Source organism: Aspergillus versicolor (assembly GCF_001890125.1).
Source record: "Aspergillus versicolor CBS 583.65 unplaced genomic scaffold ASPVEscaffold_6, whole genome shotgun sequence".
In the NCBI taxonomy this organism is placed as follows: Eukaryota; Fungi; Ascomycota; class Eurotiomycetes; order Eurotiales; family Aspergillaceae; genus Aspergillus; species Aspergillus versicolor.
The window spans coordinates 47303-71316 of NW_024467529.1; the positions used below are offsets into that span (position 1 = coordinate 47303).

General features: G+C 51.4%; 11 protein-coding genes across 11 annotated transcripts; 4 read left to right on the forward strand and 7 right to left on the reverse strand.

Moving 5' to 3' along the window:
* Positions 1–421: 421 nt before the first annotated feature.
* ASPVEDRAFT_29545 (uncharacterized protein) lies at positions 422–1070 on the reverse strand (the record flags this gene model as incomplete). The annotated part of the gene is made up of 2 exons (XM_040810239.1): positions 422–948; positions 1013–1070. The coding sequence occupies 2 exons, from the start codon at positions 1068–1070 to the stop codon at positions 422–424; spliced, it is 585 nt and encodes a 194-aa protein (XP_040668770.1).
* Positions 1071–1667: 597 nt separating this feature from the next.
* Positions 1668–2904, reverse strand: ASPVEDRAFT_42550 (putative extracellular sialidase/neuraminidase). The gene has a single exon (XM_040812606.1). It carries the CDS (start codon positions 2872–2874, stop codon positions 1780–1782), a length of 1095 nt encoding a protein of 364 aa, XP_040668771.1. The 5' UTR covers positions 2875–2904; the 3' UTR covers positions 1668–1779.
* A 1533-nt stretch (positions 2905–4437) lies between these two features.
* Positions 4438–6019, reverse strand: ASPVEDRAFT_84475 (uncharacterized protein; the record flags this gene model as incomplete). The annotated part of the gene is made up of 6 exons (XM_040817539.1): positions 4438–4857; positions 4964–5104; positions 5187–5342; positions 5409–5594; positions 5665–5732; positions 5806–6019. 6 exons carry the CDS (start codon positions 6017–6019, stop codon positions 4438–4440), a joined length of 1185 nt encoding a protein of 394 aa, XP_040668772.1.
* A 721-nt stretch (positions 6020–6740) lies between these two features.
* Positions 6741–8523, reverse strand: ASPVEDRAFT_84476 (FAD-dependent oxidoreductase; the record flags this gene model as incomplete). The annotated part of the gene is made up of 2 exons (XM_040817540.1): positions 6741–8190; positions 8270–8523. The coding sequence occupies 2 exons, from the start codon at positions 8521–8523 to the stop codon at positions 6741–6743; spliced, it is 1704 nt and encodes a 567-aa protein (XP_040668773.1).
* Positions 8524–9342: 819 nt separating this feature from the next.
* On the forward strand, positions 9343–9885 carry ASPVEDRAFT_889465 (uncharacterized protein; the record flags this gene model as incomplete). Its single annotated transcript, XM_040818456.1, has 1 exon — positions 9343–9885. One exon carries the CDS (start codon positions 9343–9345, stop codon positions 9883–9885), a length of 543 nt encoding a protein of 180 aa, XP_040668774.1.
* On the forward strand, positions 9878–10452 carry ASPVEDRAFT_194420 (60S ribosomal protein uL16; the record flags this gene model as incomplete). Its single annotated transcript, XM_040809158.1, has 3 exons — positions 9878–9922; positions 9980–10155; positions 10230–10452. 3 exons carry the CDS (start codon positions 9878–9880, stop codon positions 10450–10452), a joined length of 444 nt encoding a protein of 147 aa, XP_040668775.1.
* Positions 10453–10796: 344 nt separating this feature from the next.
* Positions 10797–11723, forward strand: ASPVEDRAFT_29550 (uncharacterized protein; the record flags this gene model as incomplete). Its single annotated transcript, XM_040810240.1, has 1 exon — positions 10797–11723. The coding sequence occupies one exon, from the start codon at positions 10797–10799 to the stop codon at positions 11721–11723; it is 927 nt and encodes a 308-aa protein (XP_040668776.1).
* Positions 11724–12636: 913 nt separating this feature from the next.
* On the reverse strand, positions 12637–14529 carry ASPVEDRAFT_29551 (uncharacterized protein; the record flags this gene model as incomplete). The annotated part of the gene is made up of 1 exon (XM_040810241.1): positions 12637–14529. One exon carries the CDS (start codon positions 14527–14529, stop codon positions 12637–12639), a length of 1893 nt encoding a protein of 630 aa, XP_040668777.1.
* Positions 14530–14583: 54 nt separating this feature from the next.
* Positions 14584–15331, forward strand: ASPVEDRAFT_84480 (uncharacterized protein; the record flags this gene model as incomplete). The annotated part of the gene is made up of 3 exons (XM_040817541.1): positions 14584–14651; positions 14701–15058; positions 15119–15331. 3 exons carry the CDS (start codon positions 14584–14586, stop codon positions 15329–15331), a joined length of 639 nt encoding a protein of 212 aa, XP_040668778.1.
* Positions 15332–16536: 1205 nt separating this feature from the next.
* Positions 16537–18165, reverse strand: ASPVEDRAFT_889473 (uncharacterized protein; the record flags this gene model as incomplete). Its single annotated transcript, XM_040818457.1, has 2 exons — positions 16537–17547; positions 17737–18165. 2 exons carry the CDS (start codon positions 18163–18165, stop codon positions 16537–16539), a joined length of 1440 nt encoding a protein of 479 aa, XP_040668779.1.
* Positions 18166–20336: 2171 nt separating this feature from the next.
* ASPVEDRAFT_712718 (uncharacterized protein) lies at positions 20337–23900 on the reverse strand. The gene is made up of 3 exons (XM_040816107.1): positions 22523–23900; positions 22183–22467; positions 20337–22115 (listed from the first exon to the last, which is right to left on the reverse strand). Exons 1-3 carry the CDS (start codon positions 23624–23626, stop codon positions 20577–20579), a joined length of 2928 nt encoding a protein of 975 aa, XP_040668780.1. The 5' UTR covers positions 23627–23900; the 3' UTR covers positions 20337–20576.
* Positions 23901–24014: the final 114 nt, after the last annotated feature.

Here is a 24014-nt window from a genome sequence, read left to right on the forward strand (position 1 = left end):
CACACTGGAACTGAGCATTGGATCTTCCTCGCTAACCGGAATCCATTCGAAGTTTTGGGGGCGGAGATCAGTACCTGCATTGGTCGAAGTGCTCCTCTGAGCCCCTGCCTCCGTCAGGTGATTATGGTGCTAATCGCGATCCCGGTGCGTCAGGCCCCCTAGATCAAGAGGCACAGCAGGGCATTGCGTGATCGACCTAATTTCTTGACTGGAAGCTTACTGACTTGGTGTCAGGGACAGTGCTTGGCTCTCGTGTGAGCGCGGCATAACGCCGTTTGGGGAATATAGATACGCTGTCTTCAGGCGCGGGGAAAGGGTTTGGTGAAAATGAAGGGAAGCAATTTGGAGGTTGCAGGTTTCAAGGATTTATTATGGTAAACATGTAGCGTTCTCTCGCATTATTGTGTATGGGATATCTCCTCTACTCCTGGCTAACCTGCGAGGTCACTTGATAGATCTGCAGCACGTCCAGCGGCACACAGTCCTTGCCAACGTCCGCCGTGCCCAGGGCAATAGACCCAGTGAGCAGCGGACTCTCCGCATCCGTAGGACAATACTTGAAGGCAGCCGCATCCCCATCAACAGTCAAGTACTTCCCATCGTCTGCCTCGCTAATCCCAAAGACGGGCCAGTGGTACGGCTCGGGCCGGCTGGTGTCATTGTAGAAGGTGAACTTCAGTTCGCCGCCTTCAGCCACATCGGTGTAGGCGTTTGACCCGTGTAGCGGGTTGAACGGATCGAGAACGATGAGGCGGTTGTTGTCGGTGTTGAGGTAGAAGACTGCGGTCGAGGTTTCGGGCCCGCCAGCAGAGGAGGCGTTGAAGTGGGCAAGGCTATCGGTGCCCAGGTCGCCAATTTGGGTAACTTTGACGCTGCCGGTGTGGCGCGAGCCGTCGTCGCGGGTTTGGAAAGCTTGTAGTTGGAAGAGGTTGCCGTCGACGTTGCAGCCTGTGTGCGGATTAGCTACTGGGAAGGCCGGAAGGGATAGGGCCTGGCTCTGTATGAAACGTACCGGCTGCAAGGGCCGTTGCGGAGAGGGAGGCGAGCGAGAGGAGAGAGGTGGTCTTCATTTCGTTGTTTGTTTGAGTTGACACTATTTGTCTGAACTGTGGATTGATAACATCAGAACAGAGGGAGTCATGTCATTAAATAGTCTAGATTCAACCGTTGTGTTCTTCATGGCTGAAATTGTGTCTCAGGCTCGGACCCCACGGATGATCCTGCGTGTTCAGTCCAGGAAGACAACACAGCCAATTGCGATGACGGCACAATTGGGATCGACGAGTTCCACTGGGGCTGTGGGAGATTTCTCCTGGCAGGGCTGGGCCTGAAGAGCAGAGGATCTCGCTGGCGTTACATCGCCTCGCAAGAGTTATTTTAAGCTTGCGGTGGAGGTTCCCCAGCTGGGCTGACTCGTGGAGATCTGGGTCGCCTTAAACAGGCCAACTCGGCCCGAAGAGGAGATACTGGCCGCTGTCAGACTCGAGATCCAGTTCCGGGAAGGTGACGAGAGCTAACATTAGATCATAATCGCGTACCGACGCGGTAGATAGCTTCGAACAATATAGAACAAATAAAACTATATTAAGATAACTTTATAGTACTTACTCCTGCTAGCTTCTTCTGTAGTGAAATATCTTTACACGCGTCTAAAACAGCAGAAGCACGTACTAACCAATGAACAGGCAAAGAATAGGAACAGATGCCAACAGATCATTCTTTGCTGTACAGCCCGAAGGACTCCGCATATGATGCCCTCAGCCAGAAAAGACAACTGCTCTAGTTGTTCGCCCCATTCAGGACCCAAGAGAGATTGAATCGGCGCCAGAGGATAGTCCGGTACGAACCACCATTGCTCCCATCATTGAAGAAATCGCTTTCGACAAGCGCACCAATGTTGTAATCGCCTGTCTTTACCATGCTCGAGTATCCACCCTGATGACCCGAGTTCGGCACCGGGGCATCATCCAGCTTGCGGCCGTAGTTGTATTTCCCGGCATCATCGTCATACGTCACACGGACACGCATACTGCGGCGGGTCTTAGCATCGGCGGCATTCATGAAAATCGTGCGGTTCAGGTCTTCGTCCCGGTTATAGCTGAGGATGGAACCCTGGCATCCGGGGTCGGGGAGGCCAGTATCCTCCTTGAACTCGCCGAAGCCCTCGTCAAGACTGCCATAGGAGATGATGCGATATCCACCGGCCTTACGGTCATTGCGTTGCAGCCGTCCATCAGGGAGCTGGACAATCGTACCCTCCGACCCGGCCCCGGGGACGTCCTGGGCAGTCCACTCGCGCTTGCCTGGCTCGCCGCGGCCGACCAGGTTGCGTTCCTGAGCAGGGACGACGAGTTCGCCGGATGTGAGTCGAATCCCGATACCGGGGCCGACTGCGTCCCAGGTTCGCCCCTCGGGTGTGAGCGCCTTTGTGAAATCTTCAGGCTCGGACCAGGTCTCGCCCTCGTCCTTGCTGTAGGTGAGGAAAAGGTGGCGGCGGCCTTCCCAGGTGTCGTCGATGGGCTTTGTCGGGGTTCCGTCGTGCAGGGGGAGACCGGTTTGAGAGTAACTGCCGTTATTCCAGCTCATCCAGAGATAGATAGTGCCATCCTCGTCGACGACGGGGGCCGGGTTCCCCCATGTGCCGTCGCCGGCGCCAATGACCTCGCTCAGACCCTCCCAGTCGTCGATGGTCTTGCCCACGCCGTCAGTGGACTTGGAGCGCTTGTAGACGAGGTTGATGTCGCCAAAGTCGCGGTCGTTGAAGCGGCGGCCCTCGGCGAACGCGATGAGGCGGCCGGACTTGCTGCGGACGACGGCGGGAATACGGAAGGAGTGGAAGCCGATTCCTGTAGACAGTTTGTCGGCTCCGTTCATGTTGGCGCTGCGGAAGAGCGCGAACTCATTGTGCGACTGGGCCTTGTCGGCGGCTGGGTCGTCGACCTTGGCGAAGGCCGCCGTGGCCAGGAAGGGGAAGAGCTTGAAGAAGCGCATCTTGACGATGCTGAGAGGGATGAAGGGGATTGTCGAGTTGGAGGACAATGATCTCGGGGCTGAGATCTTCGCGAGCTTTATACAACATCACGCATATTGAAGCTGTTTTTGGAACCTGGTGTCTGCGACCTCGTCGACCTTTCAGAACAGCAGAATCGCACACGTGCGAGCCTCAGATCCAAAGGTTCTCAGGCAAGGTAGCATCTGCGTATTGGGGATATTTCACGGCGTGATCAGCCTCGGTGTTGACAGGCTCGTATCCAAGAATAGGCACGATCGACCTGTTTTTCGCGTGTTGAAGAGATTCCAGACAAGCCTGACGGTGATCGGCGTCTGCAACACGAGATCTATTTCTGCCCCCTCGTACTCGGCTGTTGTGAATGGCCTTTTGGAAAGTCCATGTGCTGGCGACGAAGAACTGGGACCTTGCATGGCCAAGCGAGATCTTAAACGAATGCGACCCAGCCTGGAAGAAGCCTGTGTATTTTACAAACAATATATACTCAAGGCTTCATATTAATCGATTAATACGTGCTATTTCTTAAAATTTATATCTTATAAGACTTAGCTCTTGATGGGGATCCCGGTCTGTAGCGAGGCAACACCATCAGGACCAATAATGTCCTCTAGACTGAGCCACAAATACACCAGGTGGTCAGCGACTGCATGAAAAGGTTGAGTTTGAATAGGAATAAGCCGCAGAGGATGGGGTGCTGCGATAGGAGTGTGTGCTTTTCGAGGGGAGGGCCAACTCTGGCGAGGCTAGACTGCACTCGAAGATCATGGAATAGATCTTGGATGATCCATGACTGCACGGCTTCGCTTATACCTTGAATCTGCTCATCACCTTCTTTGGGCCAGAATTCGGGCGGCGGGTGGGTGGTGGACAGTTGTTGGTACTCCTTGATGGTCTTCTAGATGCGAAGCCCATTCATGCGAAGGTCTACAAATGCACCCAGGGCGCTGTGTCGCATGGCATGATGCACGTCGAGGAAAATCTGGGCAGCGAAGCAAAGCCACAGAGTCACTTGCTTAGTTTTGGCAAAGTCGGCGAGGCCGCGAGTCTATAGAATGTTGTTGTGAACCGATTCTTGTGTTGATAGTGAGAATCAACTGGAGGGAGTGCTTGTTGTGTGTTGAGGTGGGCATCCACGCTTAGTCATGCGGACATCCAGCACCTCGCCATGGCCTAATTAGGAAGGGACCTGACGCCATTGAAAAGCTATATAACCGCCCCCAGATAGTCAATCCTTTAGAGGGCAAGTCGTAATCCAATCAAGCTTCTCTATCGGCGAGCCCGATATAGTTCTCCATTCGACGCACCGTGGCTCATAACGTCCACGGTTTCTACTTTTGGCTAGTGCGATCGGACTGGTCATGACGTGATGATTATATATATATCGCCGAGTAACTAACAATAACAGACTGACTACTAAAACTTAGAGTCTACTCCCGCGGCCCCCTCTCCACCCTCACCTCCGTCGCAATATGGATCCCCTTCCCATTCCCCGTATCCTTGATCTGCTCCGCACCATCGTCACCCCTATCAAACAGTATACTCTCCTCCGAATCATTGTCACCCATCCTGTTCCTCTCTGCCACTGCGCCCACCATCGTTGTCGGCAAGGTGCTGTTATCATAGACCCGCTCCCCATCCTGGTCTCGCCCGCCGCTGCGGCCCCGGCTCATATTGCGGGTTGAAAGCCTGTATGATTGCGTGTGCGACTGCGAGTGCAAGCGTGACTGTGCGTCGGAGCTTCCATAGTATTGTCCTGTCCCCTGCGTGCGCCGCCGGCGGTAGCCCGATATGTTCATTTTGAAGGAGCGGAAATAGGGGCCGTAGGTTGGAATGCAACTTATTATGACCTGTCACTGTTAGTATGTGTGTTCATATTACTTGCACTGTGCTAGCGGTGGGAGAGAGCCAGGTATAGGAATGATAGGATGATGGAGATATGGTGGAAAAACGCACCCCAAGCCCAATTTCAACAATTGACCAGAGGATGATCGCCTCGCTGTTCGAGTAGTTGGCGAGGTTCTTAACCGTGAAGATGCGGATGATCTGGATGATTGTGATGAAGAATCCGAGGCCGAAGAGGACGCCGAGGAGGACCTATGGTTTCACAGTATAGCCGCCTTGTCAGCTTTGTCTCTTGTGGCATAAGTCGAAATGGAGTTAGACAACTGCCGCTCACCTTCTGCCGTAATCGTAACTTCAACTTCGCCAGAATCGGCAGCGGAAGCGCAATGATAACCACGTCGAAGGCCAGACTGGTCGCCGCAAGGGCATAGTACGATCCGACCGTGTCGATGCACGTACCTGGTATTGAGGGGTCCCATTGACGTGCGATCTAGATCAATCAACCCTGTTATTCTTTCACGTCTTGTCCTTGGTATATAATTAGAAGGTAACTTACCGGCCTACACCCGCACGAGATGACAATGGTAAACACAATTTGGTTACAAACGCAGGCCACGATGGCGACAATGATAACCATTCGGTACGTCCGGACAAAGCCCCCAATCCGCAGGTAGGATGCTAGAAGCGAGATTCGAAATCCAAGCAAGGAGATTGCGTATACGGGTCCGCCCGCGTATTGCATCTGATTCCGTCCTTGTAAGCTGAATTCATTACACCACGGACAAAACGGATAGCATAGGTAGGACACCAACCTTAGCAAACGGGATACTGTTAGCGGCCGGGAAGTAGTCTTCATGAAGCCCCAGTCCCCACCGTGTCTCTGAATTTGACCAGGCTGTTAGTCCATTATTCCCTCCATAAATCAAACAAAGAAGACCAAGCGATAGACATACGAGCAACTATAAGCCCAGCATACCCAACCGCCATAAGCGCACTAAACAGCGCCGCAAAGTCATCTACCCAAACGGCTTTCTTGACCCAGAGGCGCACATGGAAGCGCAGCGCAACCGTCAAACATGCCACGCCCGCAAATACCATGCTGATTGCGATAACCCGGGGGATATGGGAGTCCGGGTCGGGCGATTGGAGGTTGTATACCCAGCCCATGGTTCCGTAGAGAACAGAGATGGTGGTGAGTATACTCGAGGATAGAGGAGGCGGAGGACCGGGGCGGGGGTCGAGGAGAAAGTTAAGAAAAAGAAGCAGTGTCAATCCAAGCCACGAGGGTGGGGTTGATCAGTGGAAGGAAAAGACGAGACTCCGCCCGCTTGCCTTCGATTTCCATAGTTCAAACTCAAGGCGCACCGACAGGGTTGATGTGGCATGGGTTCGGCCCAGGTGGCTGTGAGTGTGCAGAGCATATGGCAAAATGGCAAATCGTCATAGAACCAGGTATTATAGAAAGGAATTATAGAAATGTAACGCGGACTCGGAGCTAGTGGTACACTAGCAATTCAATCCTGGGAACAGCGAGGAACCTGAGTTTGACGGCCCCATTATCGATGACGATCGGCTGGATTGACGTTTGATTCAGGAATATCACGCATGGGGGCCAAATGGATCGGCGACAATGACACCGGTATATCCCCGGGCCATGACTCGAGTCATGCGGTCTGCAGAATTCGTATGAAAGTTACGGAACTGGCACCCTGGCCAGCTCAAGCAGGGTGAAGTTGATATTGCAACGTGGACGAGTGGAAGAAAGGATTGCGACTATTTACATTAGAATATAGTAGACTACAGATTCAACCGGGCTCTTCCAAAGCCATTTTACGCTTCGGCCTCCAAGCCCATGCAATATGCAGGGGCAGGAGCGGGGCGCGTCGTTCTACGGAGTTTCTATCAACGCCCGGCACAACCGCCCCCCCTCAGCCACAGCCCACTCATCCGAGCCAACCGCCTGCCATGCATAGAACACATCGTTCGGGTCGTATTTAGCTTTAACGGCCCTAAGTGCCCCATAGTTCGCCCCATAGAACGCCTCCTTCCAATTCGGCTGGCGGAAGTCGGCCTCATTCATGTACGCCCCCGATTTCGGTGCCAGGGCCTGGAGAGTCGGAATGTATTCGTCTGTCATTTTGCGCTGCTGCTCCAGCATAGCCGTGTCGGCATCCCACTCCCAGGGTGTCGTGATGGTTGTGTCGATTAGGGTGTCGCGCCAGGCGGGCAGGACCGCGTTGTGGACGTCGCCGGTAACGGCGCGCGAGACGTTCAATCCCACACCGATAAAGGTCGCACCCGAGGAGGTGATCTTGCGGTAGCCTTCTGTGAGGGCTTCATTGTTCTCGGCCACTACAGAGCGTGGAATCAGCCAGCCGCCGTACTGGGCTGTGCTCACTTCGATGGCGCCTTGCATTGTATTGTATTGGGATAGGAAGTTGGGGAATTGCTCTGCATGGATAGTGTAGGTAATTCCAAGCTTAGCAAGGCCGTCAGTGAATGGCTCTAACAGTTCCTGCAGTCGATCGACAGGGATATTGGGGCCAGTCAATGGAGAGATGGTAAAGCTGGTATTGGTGAACATCCAGACACTCATAGCACCGGCGTCGACAAGAGAGGGCAGAGTGGTATGGTACAGAGACACAGCGCGATAGAGTGTATCCTGAGAGATACCCTCGTTGGTAAACGTCAAGTTTAGACCAGAAACAGGCGTGCCAGGGTGTGCTTTTACGGTCATTGACCAGACAACACCGTACGTGCCACCACCCCCTCCGCTCAACGCCCAAAACAAGTCCGCGTATTTGTTGTCTCGCGTGGCAGTGATAAAATTGCCCTTCCCATCAACCACCTCCCACTGGAGCACCTGGTCTGCCGCGAGGCCATGCGCAGAAGCTAATGAGGAATGCCCCCCTCCCTGGGTATATCCCCCGGCAATGCCCACCGATGGGCACTCGCCACCAACAACTTCCAGGCCCTGCGCGTCGGCCGCAGTATAGGCCTCAAAACCTGTGACACCAGCACCCAGCTTGATTGCCTTTCCATTATACCACGAGTCTTCCCAGTTCGTGGTCTCAATGTCCTTGATATAGTGCGTCCAGATACCGAGAGCACCGGCCCCAGTCGACTTGCCATTGTAGTCATGGCCGGTATTGCGCACCACAAAGCGGATGTTGTTCTCTGTCGCAAACTGGATTGTCTTCGACACATGATCAGGTTTACTCGCGTTGACCGCGTAGACAATGTAGTTGTCCAATGTGCACGGTTTGTCAACGGGGTGGAAGGGGTCGCAGGAGCCGTTGGCGAAGAATGGGGCCATGATGGAGGAGGATGATTCATAGCTGAACCGGGGTGTGAGTTTTTTTTTTTTTTAATCCTTTTTATATCTCGGTTTCCACCGAGGAATGTGCAATCACTCACTGTAAGTCCGGCTGCGTCCACTGCGCGCTTAGAGCATCGCATTCCGCGGCATTGTAGGCATCGCCGTGGCAGGGCGTGCCCAATGGCACGGTCGCAATAAGTCTGCCATCAACGGACTCATTGAACTGCGACCAGATGGAGGGGGAGGGCCAGCAGGCATCGCCAGGCATGCAGCGACAGGCACAGTCCGCGATATCGGTGGAAAGGGCCAGGAGGCCAGTTAGGAAGTCGAGTCCTGCGGAAGGGCCTAACATGGCGATGCTGACAGTGGCAAAGGGAGATGACGGTGGATGAAGAGGATATTTGGGCTCTCTCCAACGTATTTATTTGCTTTTGGACTCTGCAGATAATGTGGCCCGGGACTGCACGGATTGCAACCCTGACTGACTCGATATGGAGCTTCCCATGCGAAACGAGCTGACCCTGAGTCAAACCGTCTGAAATTACGGGGTAACTCGACGTACAGAGATACAGCTACATGTCGAAAGTGGGCCGTCGCGGCACGTCGCTTGGGGCCGAGCAGGAAGAGGACGCCGAAACCCCAACGGTCCAAGCCCTAAGAGGCACTAAGGAAAGTTGTCGTGGACACTGCATTGCAATACGCAGCGAACGCTTAGCCTGTCGATCCTCATTCCCGAAGCGCCAATCTCAGCACGAGGGGCCTTGGCCCTTCGTGCGAGAAGGATATCAACAAGGATTGTCCTGGGCATTGCAGGTATCAACCGCGCCACGAGTTCAGTGGACAGCCGAACATAACTAGGCCCAGTCCTCGATGTGCGGAATCCGATAAGCCCTAGCTGGCAGATAAGTAGCAAGGCTTCTTCTGCCTCGCCTCGTGCGCCAGTTTATCTCCACGGCTATGGCTGGACGGATAATTACAGACCTTCAGTTCACCCTTTCCTACGTAGCCGGAGAGGTCCCTCCATCTTTGCGAGTCGCAACCCCAATCACTGTCGCCGATTACTAGCGGGTAGAGTGCTGGCAGCTGCCTCTTGAATCGACCAGGTGGGGATGGCCTCCCTGGGCCACTTGCCCAGTATCCGGTGGTCAGAATGCCCTAGATCTCGCTCGAGATGAGGGAGACAAAGCGTTCGCCTGTACAGAACAGCCCAGTCTCACCATCGCGTGGCTGCGCTTCAACAAAGCGACAGTTCAACGACTTCTCTCGTGCATCATGGATTCCCCATCAGACCACCGCAATCCCACTCCATGTGATGGAGTTCTATCGTTGTCCCTTCCGTCGGCGGTCCCAGGATTGTCTCTCGCAGCAAATACTACCGCTGATATCCCATGACAAATTCAGTGGCAGCGACAGGGATCCGAGCGATTCTCGAGACGACGAGAATCTTCAGCCCGAATACATTGACAAGGCCCATGAGTCGTACATCGCAGCTGCGTGCCAGACATTGTCATCTCTATACCAGCTTGCGAAGGGGGGATCCCCCAACCGCAGCCCAGCCCAGAGCTCACAGCAACAGTCAAATACCCCTATCTCTATCAAAAGAAGTGCAGGTGCCCGCGAGTCTGTGCATTTATTAGCGAGTACCCCTGCAGTCGTTGTTGGGATAATATACTATTTACTATACAGTATTGCCCGTACCAGCGACGATGGCTAGACGACCCGCAAGATGTTACCGGCACTGCAAAAACAAAGTCAGTCCCTGCTCATACTGGCCCTAACGGAGGAGATGCTAATAACATCCACCCAAGCCGTATCCGAAATCTCGCTTCAATCGCAGCGTCCCCGACTCCAAGATACGCTTCTTTGACCAGGGCCGCAAGAAAGCGTCCGTGGACGAGTTCCCCTCCTGCATCCATCTGGTATCGAATGAATACGAACAGCCTGGCCCCGAGGCGCTGGAAGCCGCCCGAATCTGTGCCAATAAGTACATCACATCATATACTTCTACTTGCATTGTCATAGAATCTATAAAGAGCCATGCTAACCGCCGGTAATCAGGTATCTAGTCAAAACAGCCGGCAAAGAATCCTTCCACCTCCGCGTCCGCCTCCACTCCTACCACACCATCCGAATTAACCAGATGCTCAGTGTCGCTGGCGCAGACCGACTTCAGACTGGCATGCGCGGGTCAAAAAATTATTGTCAGCAAGAAGCATGGGTTTACAGATTAAGGGCGAGAGAAGTATTTGAGGTTCAGAGGGGAGGGCCTTGTGCGCGATGATGGGGCATATGTGCAGTTCTGGAGGGTTAGGGTTATTAATGGAAAATATCAGGAGGTTTCCCAAGGTGTACTCTGTACTCTGGATAGAAATTCACCTGGATGTCTGGATAGAGGGTTCATCTGGAAAGAGAATTCAATTGACCGATGACTGCAGGTGGAGATCAATGCGCAGGGTCTCGAAGATCAACATAGGAATACGAGATGCCAGCCAATTATAGTAGAATTACAATAGTTGGCCAAGACGAAGAACATGGTCCCATGGACCTATTTATGAACTGAAATCATCCCATTTCCCTTCCGTCTCTCTTTGCACTCGCTTCCTCCCTCGGGTCGCAACAGGCAACATGCTTTGGCTGGTTTTATTGTCCATCCTCCCTGCTGTCCGGGGGCAGTGTTCGCAGGAGTGTGGCCCAGTTTCCTCGCTTTTATCATCCTGCGCGCTGCCTGATCTCGACTCGGACTGGCACGACTTCCAGCATCTGCCCATCGAACGCAATCTCTCCGGTCGGGAATACGCGCCATTCGGAAATGGTCCGTCAACGGCTCGGATTGCGACCTACGATGAAGCGCAATGCTTCTGCACTGAAGCCATCAGCTCACTCTCAGACTGTGAAGCCTGTGCCCGCTCAGCATGTCCTGGCTCATGCTATTCCGACAGCGAGTCGGATTCCCCAGCAGCCAGGCAGAACAAGATTGCAGGCTATTATCATGAGGACTGCAAGGCGTTCGGTTATTTCGCCAACTCGACCCTCTCCTCTCCCTCTACTACTGTCTCCTCCATGCCGCCCGCGACTGAAGCACCGGACTACAATAGCGACTGTGGAATCTGCGGTGTAATCCATGGGCAAATCAGGGACTGTGACCTTGTTGACCTCGACGCATCCCCGCCACCACCTCGGACGAGTGTACTCGCGGAGGGATACGATTACTACGGAAACGTCCTACTCAACCGAACGGCTGCCGAGTGCCTTTGTACACTCCCTGTCCTACGACGACTCGATGGCTGTAGGCAGTGTATCACGACGCAAAACGACGACCTCTTGGAAGTCTTTGATATGTATCGGTCCGAATGCCAGGATCTAGGATACTGGACTGACGTCCACGTTGTGGAATATGAAAACTCCCCGAGTAGTAGCAGTAGTACTCAACCTGGATCGAGCCCGACTTCAACACTGGAATCTTCGCCGACTGGTGCCGGGGCTGGTATCACATCAAGAGGATTGTTGCTGCCACTTGCACTAGCTGCTTCTATGTTACTTTGTATCTTCTGATGGTGTATAACGCTATACGACCTGATTTTTGTGTCTCATCTCTTTCTCGGCTGTGCGGGCTACCATCAACTGACAAACCAAACGAACTCTCTTCTATGGTGATATTCCTGAGGCATTTCGTGAAGCCACTCTCTTTCGTAGAATCTTTGTCACGTTTGCATACCTGAATATACCGTGGGTAGGGCCCAGATACCCGGCCAAAGGCAAGAATATTATCTTATCTTCATTCACCAAATAAAGACTACTCGGTGCAGCCACGGACTCACCAGGATATGGCCAGTTAGCCCAGCCCATGCGACATGACGAAGAATCCAGGTTACTATTACGCCCGTCCGCCTGCGGAGCGACGAGAGGTGGTCTATGGAAACCCAATATATCCAGTTCCTAGCAATTTATTCTGTCCCTGATGAACGCTTCTCATTGGTTGAATCATTACTCCTTCACTTTGCTGGGTCCTTGGCGGTGTTAAGTTAACTATATATATTTGCTGTTCAGTAGCACAAGAATGAAAGTTTATGGCCTATAATATGCTATCAGGTGATGAAACCAAGCGGACAAATGCCTGGGAGAACATGTCCATAATGGACTCCGCGTGCTCTCTGGCAAGGGCCTTAGATGCCGCTAGGTTTGCCTTCATTCCGTGCTTCGATGGGATAGTTATAAGGACCGTCTTTTCGCATGGATGGGTTGAAAAGTAAGGCTTCTTCTTCCTGCAAACCAGGTCACCATCCGCCAGCTCCCAGTCTACCTTGAAACTTTCGTGGACAACTAAAGTGTCTGGTTCTGTTCCTGCAGGCCATGAGGTGCATCCTTCCACTATATCATCCATTCCAACAACATCAAAATCCATCGCCTGTGCATGCTGGGCCTGGACTGCAGCCAATACCTCCGAACCAGTCATACCTGGACGGTACTAGACAGGCACCGGAGTGGAGTTGACGCATGGGCCGATGACACTGTTCGCCGCTGGAAGAGGCACTCTCTCTCGGCAACTGCCCAGCTGGCTGAAGACAACGTCGTCGTGACCCGTCTCCTGACGTAGAACCCAGGACCAGGCCACCTTGACACATGTCGCCAGAGTGAAAGCCCGTGGAGTGGGAAGATTGGGGATATCGCGTGTGTACGACATTCTCATGGACGAAAGGATAGGATCAGGTTCGCTGCAATGGGCCGAAGCGTCTAATTGTGTGGGAGACGCGTCCGTTAATAGTTGGCGCCAGAACGACATGGCCTCGGGGGTCCGGAGCTGACGGCAGGCGTGCGTATACTGCGCAAAGTCTGATTGCACCTCAATGGACCTATTATGGTAGGCAGCGAAAAGGCTGTGCATGAGCTTCTCGAGACACATGCCATCATACTGGGCATGGCAAAGGCGAAGTACAAGCGCACTGGCACCCGGATCTGCTGGTGCCTGCACCAGTGTCAGTTGCACGGTGGGGGAATCCACACGATAATGAGTTTCCTGTCCGGCCTTACAGAGCTTCTGTGCATACAGTTCCACGCCGTCGGTGCCGGCAGGTTCAACAACGTTGATTGAGCTCGGGATTTCGCGAAGGACGAGCTGGACTATATCCCCCTGGATGGTGGGAAAGACAGTCCTTAGAATAGGCAATTTGTTCACAAGCGCTGTCCATGCCTCGCCCAGTAGTACACTGTCTAGAGGGCCATCAACGCGGAAGATGAAGAAATCGACGCAATGGTCCCGAGCGAATGCCATTTGGGAATGGAGAGTTGGCAAGACATCCTCAACCGTGGACATGTCAATACCGGGGATGATCTGTCGCCGGACATGCTCGCGAAGACTGCGAAATGGGTCTGTTTCAGTAGAGTTGGGCCCCATATTCACCGGAAGTTTGCCTGCATCCTGGGCTAGAGCGGCCAGGGTCGGCTGTTGCAATACTTGAGACAGTCTGAGCTGAAGGCCGTCTGCGCGGGCCACCGACACCAATTGTCCAGCGGTTAGTGAGTGTCCTCCTAGCTCGATAAAATTGTCCTCCATTCCCACACACTCGACAGCAATCTGGAGAACCTGTGCACACGCGCGCTGAAGCTTGACTTCATCTCCGGTCTGCGGGGGTCGGTAGCATGGCCGAGATGAAACGTATGAGAATAGTTCACTCTGCGACAGACCAGAGGCCTGCTCGTAAAGGTGGCGCCGATGAACCTTGCCGGTTACTGTCCGCGGAATAAAGCTGATCGGCAACAGCGTGTTCGGTACCATGAAGCTAGGAAGAGAGTGGTGCAGCTTTCTCAGTGCCTCTCGCGCCTCGTGGCGAAACTCGTCCGTTGGTGCAGGAAATAAGTCCTCGTCCTGCTTAGCACTGCCCTTGCTCCCAGAACCGGCGACAAACGCAACCAGCATAGGCTCCTTTGCAGCCCGTGGGTGTATGATACCGGCAATAATAAGACCCCTGGCTGGGATACACTCGTGCAGACTATTCTCAACCTGCCCCAGCTCGAGGCGCTGGCCCCTGATCTTTACTCTGTTTCCCTGGCGGCCGAGCAGACAAAACGACCCATCCTCGGGCTCGTACCTGACAAGGTCTCCAGTGCGTAAGAACCGACTGCCCGGGCTACAGGGGAGCACCTGTTCCCGCCAGGTGGGACGCCCGACAAAAGTGGATTGTGTCTCTTCTTCACGGCCAATATAGCCCTGAGCAAGGCTCGCACTTTCCAACAGTAGTTCGCCTGGGGCACCGACGGGCATAAGGCGATTGACATCGTTAGGATCAACAATCCAACCAATGGCGTGGTATGGAAAGCCAATATTGCCTGGGTCACTGCTCGCGGCCCTGCGCGCAACCATTGCGCCCTTTGAATTTTCAGACTGCCCGTAGAGCCCGTACAATATCGATCTGCCATGGCCGCTTCCAGAAGGGTTTTCCTCAAAAGACCGGGATATTCCTATTCTGATTTGGGGGGCAGGCAGTTCTGTTGGTCAATTCGCCATCCAGATTCTAAATCACTGGGGGTACAGAAATGTCATCGCGACTGCATCGTCTAAGCATCACGAAAAGATTAAGGATTATGGCGCAAAACATGTCTTCGATTATCAAGAAGACAACGTTGTCGGCTCTATTATCAAGATACTGGACTTGGAGAACGCTGTAACCCCCATTCGAGCATTTGATTGCGTGGACTCAAAATTCGGGTCTTTGCAGCATATCGCTAAGATTGCAACGCTGCCGGGGTCAATCGTCGCTGCCGTCCTCCCTGTGGTCATTCGTCCCCCTTCCGATAGAGCCGGTATCCTACTTTCGGCTGATATTGCTGGAGAGGCCCCTTGGGCGCCTGGCGTGAAAACATATAACGTTGTGAGTTACAGCTATGAAGCGGTACGATGAATGAATCCCCATTTTGATTTGGTGTTTTCCAAGAGACTTATTGTTTACCAGAATCCTTACTTAAAAAATCATTTGCAGCCCGAGATTGTACCAGGGCTTCTTGCTTCGGGCGCTATTGAGCCTAACAAGTACCGCGAGATTAAAGGGGACTCGCTTTTGGAAAGGGCTACCGCCGCTCTGGATACCATGAGAAGTGGTACCGTTAGCGGCGAAAGGCTCGTCTGGAAGGTTTGGACTGCAGAGGAATTTCCGGAGTTCAGATGAATTTACTTAGCAGAGTTTAAGAAATGAAATTGGGAACCTCAGATCAATTGATTCTGAGGTCTTGGGCTTCCTTATTTCCTCCATAGGGCAAGATACCGTCAATAATTGCGTTGTAAACTTTGAACGCCTAGGTTTTGTAGGGACATCTTTTTGCGCTTTATTCCTATGCAAGACCCTTACATCTAGTACATCGTTCGTCAGAAACGTGGTTAGCAACCCACTTCGCCACTTATGCGTAGACTCCGGCGGGCTCACAAGACTGATGACCCACAATTAAATCCGACAAGCAATGTATGTGGGCAGTTTCAGTGAGTTCTGAACAGATTTCCCATTATTAATCGTTATCGGTTGTCTCCTAGGGCGCTTAGTACTTTCCAGGGTGTCAGTGCACGTTGCACTCTATTTTAATTCAAGCTGCTTACAACTGAAACCTTACTGGATATCCGTATTATCGTCGAAGCTAACAAGGTAAATAGTAAAGCGAGTTGGTAACTACTTACTAATTACTCTGTACTGGGTTAGGCTTTGTCTTCTTCTGGCGGAGGTAACATTACTCACAGAATTAGGTATTATCATATTGACTAGCCAAGAAAGCATATCTCTGTACCTCTGTCCAAGAACGTGGATCTTCTCAGTGCTAGTATAATTGAATGTAATTAGCAGACCTATTAAGAACTGTTGACTGCAAGACAACTAGCAAAAGCGACAGCTTATCAGTCCATTTTTATCCATCTAACTCAGTCAAAGCGGTTGTCATAACCACTTCAACTATACCAGTGAGTAAAAGAGTGAAGTTAATCTGTTTCGAATATTTAGGAAATGGACAGAGTTAGTTTCTTTATATATATTCGTGGCTTCACTTTGATATTATGGTAATGTTTCAAAAGTCTGTCCTTTACTTTCACATTACACTTCCTAAATGCATGTAGTGTGTACAAAGCGCTGCGCGTGTAGACATACTCGATCATCACCTGTCTAAACTATCTTTTGGTGTGAAAGTACCTCCTATTCCCACTGCCAGAGCTTCAGTCCACCACGTCGGCATAACCAGCAGCTTAACATTTTATTGTATATGAAACCGGTAGAACTGAAAAATGTCACATGATAGACTAATTACACTCTGTTTATGTGTATGTGATACCTATGCAAGATCTAGTGTGAATTCTTTCTTCCTACAAGAGGATGTAAAATCCTATAGAATACAATTACAGGCTTTGCATTAATCCGGGCTCAATTGCCTCAAGAATTGCAACCAGCTCTCCCCATATCTTCTTCTGTGTCTTGTCTCCTTCCTCACTGCGAACAAATGGCGACAGAGCATCGTTATTAACCAGTCCATTTGTCATATATTTTCCATGGCTCTCCTCTCCGCTTGCTGCTCCCGCCACCAGTGTCCGACTACCCACCTCTGTTGACCGAGCGAGCACCATCTTTATCATGCTGAACACGAAGCCAATCTCACGCCCCAGCTGGGAATGACAGAACCCAGGATTGACCATATTCATCACCACTGAGTTATCGGTTGCCTGGGCTGCCATCTCCCGGAGCGCAAGCACCTGTAAGAGCTTCGAAGCTTCATATCTCTCTGCCATATTGGCGCAATCCACATCATCCAACGCGGCAAAAACATGCTCTGCGTTACGCTCAGGAAACTTCGCCCAGCCATGTACCTCGCTTACCACTGTTGTCAACCGAGGTTTCGTACCAGGATATAATCTCGCACTCCTCCGCAGCGTCGGCAACACGAGTAATTCCAACAGTATTGTGCTAATAACGTTTACTGTGATAGTGCGTTCATGGCCCTCCGCTATTTGAAAGTGCGGAGTTGCAATTGAGGCATTTGCCACAACCACATCAAGCCGAGGGAGTTCCGCGACTCTTTTTCCAAACGAGAGAACCGATTTGTAGGAGGCAAGATCGAGGTCCCAAACTTCACAAATACCTGAGGTATTCGTGGATGCCTCGATGAACCGTTTGGCCTCTTCGCCCGCGCGGCGGTTGCGAACAGCGAGGATGACTTTCGCAGCGCCAAGTCGGGTAAAATGTCGTGCTGCTTCGAAACCGAGGCCCACGTTCGACCCTGTTACAATGACTGTTTGTTCTGCGAAGGATATGGTCGGGGAAGGAGGAGTTATAAAAATTTGTGAATGCAAGAAACTGGGGCTCAGAAGACCCATGCTGAATAGACCACGCAAGGAATCCGCGATTGTGTCCCACTTTAGACTTCAGAAACAAAGAAAAAATATCAAGTCGCCAGATTGACCAACTTGAGTGATCCAAGGCATATTTATTTCCAAATACTCTCCACCATTTACGCTGACGGACTTAAGGTTGGCAATCAGTTTGGTTATCTCCGGAAGCTTATATGTTAATGTTTCGGACACTGTACCAGAGTCATTTCGTACCTCCTCCCATGAGAGATGTTTGGGCAGGTGCAGCAGCACTTTCGCGTCAAAAATTGCGAATTTGCGAAGCACACCGGGAACATCATGTCCAACGCAGTTGAAATTGGGATTATTTTCGTCATCGGTCAAGCGGGAAACCAGGAAGCTGGGTGACACCCGGGCGCCAATCTGGAAATTGTGGGTCCCTGAGCCAACGGCAACAACTTCAGCAGCGGCATCAGAAACGGGGATGCCGCTCTCTTCAGATGGAATATTGTATAGTCCATGAAGGACGGCAATGTCACGAAAGTTGAGCGAAACGGTGTGGATTTTGACCAGGACATCGGTAGGACCCAAATCAGGAGAAAGGTTTTCGGTGGATGGGACGACGGTCAATGGCGGATTTCCCGTGGCACGGCGAAATGCCTTGTATGTCATAGGAAGAGACATAACTCCAATGTTCAATCAGTATTTGGGAAGTGAGTATTTTACAGGTCATGGTACGTTTCGAACATTTAGGAGTTGAGTCACTACAGTATATAGTTATGTACCTTGCGAATTAATAAACAATTCCACAATTCGGAGTTATGAGAGTATAATTGCTTTTAACTCCGATAATCTGCTAGGTACAATCTCGGGTAGATTCCTCAAGAGCAGCTGAGATTGTAGACGGACGAGAAGGCGGACGAAGATTTAAACTGACGGAGAATGAGTTGTCATAATCAAACCTAACCCCCTTCACTAACTAGACAACCATTGATTTCTAATCTCCCATAATTATTGCTAGAGGAGCTTCAGCACAAAAGGAATCATGGCAGTGGGTATCAAGGTTAGAGTTAACTTCGGAAACTAATGCATGTTGCTTACATGGCCAACCAGAAGTGCTAGACCCCACCCCACTTTCCGAGCCATCCTCTCTGTAGTATATTTTTATATGAAGTGAATAAAAGTCTCACAAGGATCATTCAACAATAGATGAAATTTTGGAGTTAAGATTTATAGAAATACCTATAATATCACTAACTAGGCTTATCATGTATTGATTATGTTTAAGCATAGTAATTTTCTACACTGACCAGAAGTTCTGGTCAAGTGGATCGCATCCATCAGTACAATAAACTTAGTGAAGGCTCAGCGTGCACCTGATCCGCAAACTCCGATGCCGGCTTCGTAAATACGAAAACAGCTGAAAAATACTGGTGTCTAATCCCGGCCATCCACAAGACTTATAAAGGGAGGTAGGAAACTCGATCATCAAACATCAGACTTGATCATTGAACATCTTCGTGCGCTCCAAGCACGGATCCTACATTTACTCAGGACTAGCTTGAATCTTACACAACATTACCAAAGAACATCAGCAACAATGGCTCTTATGTTGCCAGAACAGCCTAATACTGAACTTGGTCGTTACCGCATTCTTTCCAGCACAGCTGCGTTCGTGTCTCACCACTTGCGCTTGGTGCCATGTCTCTCAGGAAATCCTGGTCATCAGTATTGGGATCCGTGGATGAGGAGCAGTCCTTTGAACTTTTGGACGCATACACTGATGCCGGGGGTAATTTCATTGACACAGCCAACAACTACCAGAATGAGGAATCGGAGAAATATATCGGCAAATGGATGGCAGCAAGAGGCAATCGGGACCTTCTATTTGTCGCCACGAAGTTCACCAATTCTTACCCCGTAGCTAGGGGACTAACACCTTCAATATCTTCATTTCGAGCAACGCGGTTCATTCTGGTCAACTAACCGCCCTTCCCGACACTACTCTGTAGTAGACGCCGCCGTAGGTAATTGTCGAACTCTAGTGAGCGCTAGTATTCCGCTTCAACGCCGAACTTACTGTTAGGCAGCTCCCGCTCAGTCATTTCTGGCCAGTCCCGGGTATTGTTTCTACTACCTATTTTAGGCTGCGATGGGCCCTTAAGCCTTAGCAACGCTACGCTCAACGGGGTATTCAAACATTCCTGTTTCCACATAGTAGGCCTCCCAGCATCGGATGAGCTCCTTCATCTTCCCTGGTTCCTTCACAGTCATACCATACTGCTCGGATGGATCATTTTCCAGGTTGTACAACTCCCATGTGACTTCCCACGAGGTGGGTGCGTCCACAGGGACTTCCACGGCCCCCTGCGGATATCACGCAATCCAATAAGTTCCCAGCCTGAATGTGATCATATTCGTCAGGCACCGATGTCGGGGGCATAGTCTGACGCCTCACCTCACCTCCCCTCTAAACCTCCTGCTGTAGCAGCAGCCACCCAACCTCTCCTGTCAAAGATCACTCCTAATACGCTGTGACATCTCGCAATATATTCGATACTGTTCTTGAGAATGTCTTACCTCGAGAAAAGAGCCCGACTATGGGTGCGGGTCACCAAAGCGGATCTAAACCCGGATGTCCTTAGTACTCGATACGTTATTGTTTCTCCTGCTCTTGGTACGTGGAAAATTGTCCGAGACGGTAGTTAGGGGGGCTCTATGTATGCTAATGCTCCGAGCAGTACCTTCTTCAACGGCGTCGGAGCCCCCATCTATACCAGGAGACATAAATTATATAACATACCAAAATAAAGCTGTAATACTTAGATTAATACCTAAGTTATATATATTAACAGTATATTTAGAGTCTATATTCTTTATTTCAGATCTATTAAGGATTAAAAAGGTGCTGTTTCGTATGGAATACAGCCGAGCGACTCGCTTGGGTGAGCTACCGACCCAGGAATCAGGATCCAGCTCGCTTGGACTCGTTTTTCCGTTAGACATTTACTCGCGTGGTATATGGCCGACGTTAGATCTAACCCTATAACACGGTCCTGGCGGGCCTGCGGGTTAGGTTTTATAATCATCTATCTTCATGAAATATAAAGGCTCTCTGGGGGTCCTAAAAAGCTCTCTTTCATACCTCCAAGGTCCATTACAATCTTCTCAACGACAACCCCGGGCTCCAAGAGCCAGAGGTTCAAGGAATTTGCTCCCTTGCTCACACTGATATCCACGGTAACATTCCAGCCACCGTTTACAACTGAAGGGCTCCAGTCTGCAGGATGACCACCAGCAGGGTAATCCTCGAACAAACGCACTTCTTTCGCTGTGTCTGAGCCAAGTGCATAGCCCAGCTTCAGCGGCCGTGTCGGGTCATGGTCTAGGGAGCCACCCAGGTAGATAATCAATAATGCGTCATCGACGTCGGAGAAGACGAAGAAGTTGTACTGTAGCTTCGGACCGCTCGAAATGTCCTGAGAGTCTACTGTGACAGGCCAGAGCTTGACGCCAGATGCTGTTTTGCCGTACCATGGCAGCTCGACGTAAGAAACACCTTCAGTGGTCTCCGCGTGGGACCAACGCGCAGGGTTGATTGAGACAACACCGTTTGCCTCAACCCACCCAGTGAAATTGGAGGGGACGGTCGTCTTGCTAACAAGGACCAGGACTTCAGCTACAGTGCTGCTTTCACTACTGACATCCAATGCCACCCATGTCGGCTCTTCCGGTGCTGTCTTCCAATCCACTGCGAGAGCTACACGGATGTCACTTTCTTTGCCCGGGGAAGTCAAAATTCCTGACGAAGGATCAAGCTTGACGAAGGAGCTATTGCTCGTCACGACATATGGGAACGACCCATTCACAGCCGCAAATACGTCAATGTAAGGTCTACTTCTCGATGGTGGAGACTGGTCAATTACTGGCAGGATCAGAGCTTCGTCTGTGAAGATAGAAGAGCTATTGAGTCCAGATACAGCCACACCGACATTCTTGTTGTGCTTAATCGAGTCACAATTATGCCATGCTAGCGGAGGGAGATAGTTGGGGCCGTAAGGATCCCCAGGAGCGTGAATACCCTCGTAGCCCATGCGGGCATGCTGGACAAAATGATCCCACTGCCCGTTGAAACGGGTGTTATACGCATTTTCGGTGACATTGTCCGCCACGAAGGCCGCCATCGCCTGCAACGATTTTTGATTTGTGCTTGCCCGGCCCTGTGCTCGGTAGACAAAGCCGTACGCCGCGGAAATGTACACCTCGAAGACGTGCTTGCCAGCCTCCGCCGGGTAGACGAAGAGGAGCCAGAATGCATCCTGCACCTGCGGGTCAAGTGCATCATGTGTCTGCCATGCCAGTGTTGCTAAGTCCTGCCACTCCCGTAGCACACTCTCGGCCTCATCGTAATTGAGAGTGCTGAAGGCAAACGGTAAAATGTTGAGGGTCTCGTACTTCCGCCGCAACACAAGACGGCCGTACATATTAACAATATCACCGACGGCGACGGCTATCTCATCGGAGGCACCAAAGTTTTCAATCGCCCATCTTCGAAGCCACTCGGTCGTGGATCCTGGATCCTGGAAATGGCTCATGTCGTATGCCATATCCAAGAAGTGCTGGATCGATAGTGCCTATACAACGCCATCGAGGGTTAGTGAACATTCCTGGTTTGATCACCAAGGCCATACAAGTACTTACGTGTGGTTTTATATCTTGAACATTCGTGACCCAAATACTCCTCGCGCCTTTCTCATATGCTAGGTGCATTTGCTCCCACGTTTTGACCATCTGGATTGTACTGATCCACTCATAGCTGCGCGGCTCACCCACGTATCCAAAGTGGTAGTAGATTCCGTGGCCGCCGATGCGATCAGTCTCATTTGCGAGAGGAATGCGGTTTAGATTTCCGAAATTATCGTCAGTCCACATTAATGTGACGTGTTCCGAAATGTTCATGCCAGCCTGCCAGTATTTACCAACTTCCTATCTCCGTCGTGTTAGCTCATTCATCAAAGATCCTTAAGAGATATATACTTGCCTTGTACAGCATCCATGCCTGTGGGATCTCATCGACCTCCTTCCCCGTAGCCTCAACGAGCATTTCCTGTTGGATTTGAATCACCTCCTCTAGCTGAGGGGCAGTCAAGGTCGGAGACTCGCGATCGCCATCCCCGCGCATACCCATAGTCCACATGGTTTCCCAACCCTTGGCTCGTTCAACTCCGGACTTCATGAACTTGGTAATCTCTTGGCTATTCTCAGACCAGTCCCAGGGACCACTGATTTCGCTCTGCTCATTGTACGCCCGTGCCATAGGTTCATGGTGACTGGTTCCCATGATAATGCCATAACGATCGGCCAACTGGCCGTTGAGCGGATCATCTGCATAGAAGGCAGCATCCCCTTTCATCGCCGGCCATAGGTAGTTAGCCCGCAGGCGCAGCAGGAGTTCAAAGACGAGACTGTAGAACTCGTGCGTGAAGTGGGTATCACTGTGAGAGCTCTGAGGAAACTTATCCTCCGCCCAGGACATCAAATCCCACTCATCGTTGATGAAGATGCCCCGGTACTTGACGGAAGGAGAGGTCTGCACCTTCACTCGTTCGGGATCCACAAATACAGCATATCTAGCGTTGGAGGGAATGCTGGCCCAGAAATACCAAGGTGACACGCCGATTGTCTTGGAGATATCATATACTCCATAGATAGACCCACGCTTGTCGCTCCCCGCGATAACCAGGGCATTGGAGACGCCCTGAATCGGATCCTTGACCACTTGCTGAATATACGATTCCCAATGACCTTCAATCTCGCTGACGTTCAGAGTCCCTTGTTCCACGAGCTGGTCGATTATGGTTGAATGACCAAGGGTGCCGATGATTATCAGGGCGTCGTTGTCAGGGCTGGACACATTGCCCCCTTGGCTCAGCGTTCCGTTGACTCCAACTACTCTGCCAAAGTCCAGCGCAAGGTCGCCAGCTGCGCGAGAGACACCGTCGTACTCATTCTCTGCGCACAGAAGCTGCACCGGTTCCGCATTCCTACCAGCAAGCTGGAGGAGGCCAGGACCACCGTCGAAGAGGATGTTGCAGAAACCGATCTGCACGGCAGCAAAAGCTGCTACAACAACATGGATCCTCATCTCATGACCACTGGCGGGTTATCCTGCGTGTGGCAGCAAGGGAGGGGGCTCATGGTATATAAGTATCGCAAGTAGGATGCCAAGTTATGCTCGCAACAGACGACCTAGCTCGGTGAATTGATAACACGAGTACCATATTTTCCCTCTCAGCCAAGAAAGGGTCTTTTAATTAGTCCTTTCTATTTTCCCGATCTCCACAATCCTGATTTCCCTTCTTCACCCCGCGTCCCCGCGTTTGTCGCAGATCATCGACCGAAATACCGAAGTGGTGGTGTCTAATTTCCCGATCTCCCTCACAGCTCATGGATCTAATTTTCTCCAATTGGTATCGACCCCTCCAGCTCTTTCGCCTGCTCGCCGAGCCCGGTATTCTGGGAAAGACTCAGTG

Coding starts and splice junctions, on each gene's coding strand:
- ASPVEDRAFT_42550 (XM_040812606.1), bottom strand. CDS start 2,874: ATGAACGGAGCCGACAAACTGTCTACAGGAATCGGCTTCCACTCCTTC.
- ASPVEDRAFT_712718 (XM_040816107.1), bottom strand. CDS start 23,626: ATGAGGATCCATGTTGTTGTAGCAGCTTTTGCTGCCGTGCAGATCGGT. Junction 22,468..22,522: donor AGGCATGGATGCTGTACAAG/GCAAGTATATAT, acceptor CGACGGAGATAG/GAAGTTGGTAAATACTGGCA. Junction 22,116..22,182: donor TTCAAGATATAAAACCACAC/GTAAGTACTTGT, acceptor GGCGTTGTATAG/GCACTATCGATCCAGCACTT.